This window comes from Pygoscelis adeliae, unplaced genomic scaffold (assembly GCF_000699105.1).
Source record: "Pygoscelis adeliae isolate BGI_AS28 unplaced genomic scaffold, ASM69910v1 Scaffold298, whole genome shotgun sequence".
NCBI lineage: Eukaryota > Metazoa > Chordata > Aves > Sphenisciformes > Spheniscidae > Pygoscelis > Pygoscelis adeliae.
The window spans coordinates 4003119-4005049 of record NW_008825303.1 but is presented as its reverse complement, the minus strand read 5'-3'; the positions used below and the strand labels follow the sequence as shown (position 1 = coordinate 4005049).

Here is a 1931-nt window from a genome sequence, read left to right as displayed (position 1 = left end):
CACCTTCCCCCAGCCTCTCCAGAATATGCATTTCATCCTCCCTCCTGTTTGCAGCTGAGCCCGGGACCCCTTGCTGCGGGATGCTGCAGCAGGCTGGAGTGGGGCTGGGTGAGCTCGGGGAAGAAAATGTGTCTTGCTAAAAATTGTAGCGTTTTTTGCCCCAGGAAAATCCAGAGCTCCTGGAGCAGGAGGCAGGGGAGTCTCTCTGCACACTTGCCCTGCTGCTATGCTCTTCCCTAGGCTTGGTTTTGGCTACCTCGGAGGCAGGACATGGAGCTGGATGGAGCATCTGCGTCCACCCCTGAGCATTGCTCTCGTATTTACCCCCTGGGAATCAGCTCCCACCCTCTGCTTCTCTGACCCAGGGGAGGTTGGCCAAGGCTCTGAGTGCATGGGGGTGCACAGAGGTTGGGAAAGATGGGGGACTCCCATAAGGGGGAGGAAGAGATGGGGTAACGAGGAGGGCCACGTCCCCGGTCCCCACCTGCATCATCCGTGTGGCTGCCGGCAGCAGGGACGCTCCTGCAGTTCTGCCTCGGCACGGAGGTGCTGGGCCCCATTCTGTCATCCCACTGGTTTGAACTAGGATCGCTGGGGGCCGGCACGGTGTCGTGCTCCAGCTTCAGTAGCTTGGGTGACATCTGACTGCCCCTTTCCACACAGTGCAAGCTCCGCTTGGGACATGTGGTGACGGGGAGAGCCTGGAGACAGGAGGGCATGGGGGATGTAAGGTGCCAGGGTGGCATCTCCTGGTCCCCAAAGGCTCCTGCCTGGCTAAGGCGGTTCTTACCGGGCTCGTGTGCATCTCCTCGAGGCTGATGGTGAAGGTGGGCAAAACGCTCTGGCTCTCGGGCTGGACCGGCTCCTCTTGCTGCGGAGAGAGTGTGGAGCAGCATTAGGGTGAACCTCGAGACCACCGACCCCTCTGCAGGGTTGGGGTGTCCCCGAGCAGCGGGCAGAGCCGGGGGGTGCAGAAACACCCTCAGCAGGGGAGAAACTGAGGCACAGCCCGGCCCTCTGGCTTGGCTCAAGGCTTGTGCCTGAGCTGCGGGCGTTTGGCAGTCCTACAGCCAGGGGAGGCTACGGTTTTCCCTGCCAAAAATGAGGGATGAAGCAGCAGGCTTGGGGAAGCGGGATGGGGTAGGAGCACGCCTGGGTAGCAGGAACCGATGGCTACAAAGCAGGTTCTTCTCTGCCCAGGCAGAAACATCCCTGAGGGTTTGTTGTTAACAAAGAAATGGGAGTGATGGGCTGGCAAGGGGAAGGCAGTCCCTTGGGAAAGGCTTGCAAGGGTGAGAGGAATTGGGGGGGTCCAGGTCTCGGCTGATGCAGGAGCCCTCCCCGTATGGCAGCGCACCGGGACGAAACACGGACATCTCACCTGGTCGTTCTCCAGGGCCACCTCGACCATGGGGACAGCTTGGGAATTGGTACCTGCAAGGGAGAGAGCAGGGCTGCAATCCCAAATCGGAGCCTCCGGAGCTCCCACCCAGCCCCAGCAGCAGCTGAGCCAGGAAAAACTTGCCCAGCAGCTGCAGCAAGCTTCCCATTTTCCAGCCCGTCAGTTTGGGATGGCCCAAGGGGTTTAGGAGCCTCTGGGGATCCAGAAATCAGCATCACCAGAGCCTGTCAGATTGGTGGGAGACCAAAAAGGGGCTCTGGCCATATAAGCAAAGTAGCAAATCTTGGAGCCAGTGGAAATAAGCACCCTACAAGAGTGAATTTGGGCTCGTTTTGCTGCAGGGAGGTGGCTCTGAACCCTGTGGGACCCAGAGCTGGCTGGCTGAGCTGGTCCAAGTCCCCGCTGCCTGTGGGGTGGCTGGATCCATCCCCGTGGCAAGTCCTCACCTGGCTGCCCCGTGACGCGCTCCACCAGCGCCTGCAGCCTGGCTCTGCACTCGGCCAAGTCCCCGGGCTGCGCTTGGGCCCCG

The 1931-nt window shown here is 61.0% G+C and overlaps 1 protein-coding gene across 1 annotated transcript in view; it reads right to left on the bottom strand.

The window, feature by feature from the left end:
• The window catches only part of PML (promyelocytic leukemia), a 7474-nt gene that overhangs the window by 4086 nt on the left and 1457 nt on the right, over nucleotides 1–1931 (bottom strand). Inside the window, exons 3-6 of the mRNA XM_009330124.1 lie at nucleotides 1849–1920; nucleotides 1382–1434; nucleotides 791–871; nucleotides 485–701 (exon numbers count right to left, since the gene is read on the bottom strand). Of these exons, the coding sequence (XP_009328399.1) occupies nucleotides 485–701; nucleotides 791–871; nucleotides 1382–1434; nucleotides 1849–1920 (423 nt within the window). The remainder of the gene's footprint in view (nucleotides 1–484; nucleotides 702–790; nucleotides 872–1381; nucleotides 1435–1848; nucleotides 1921–1931) is intronic.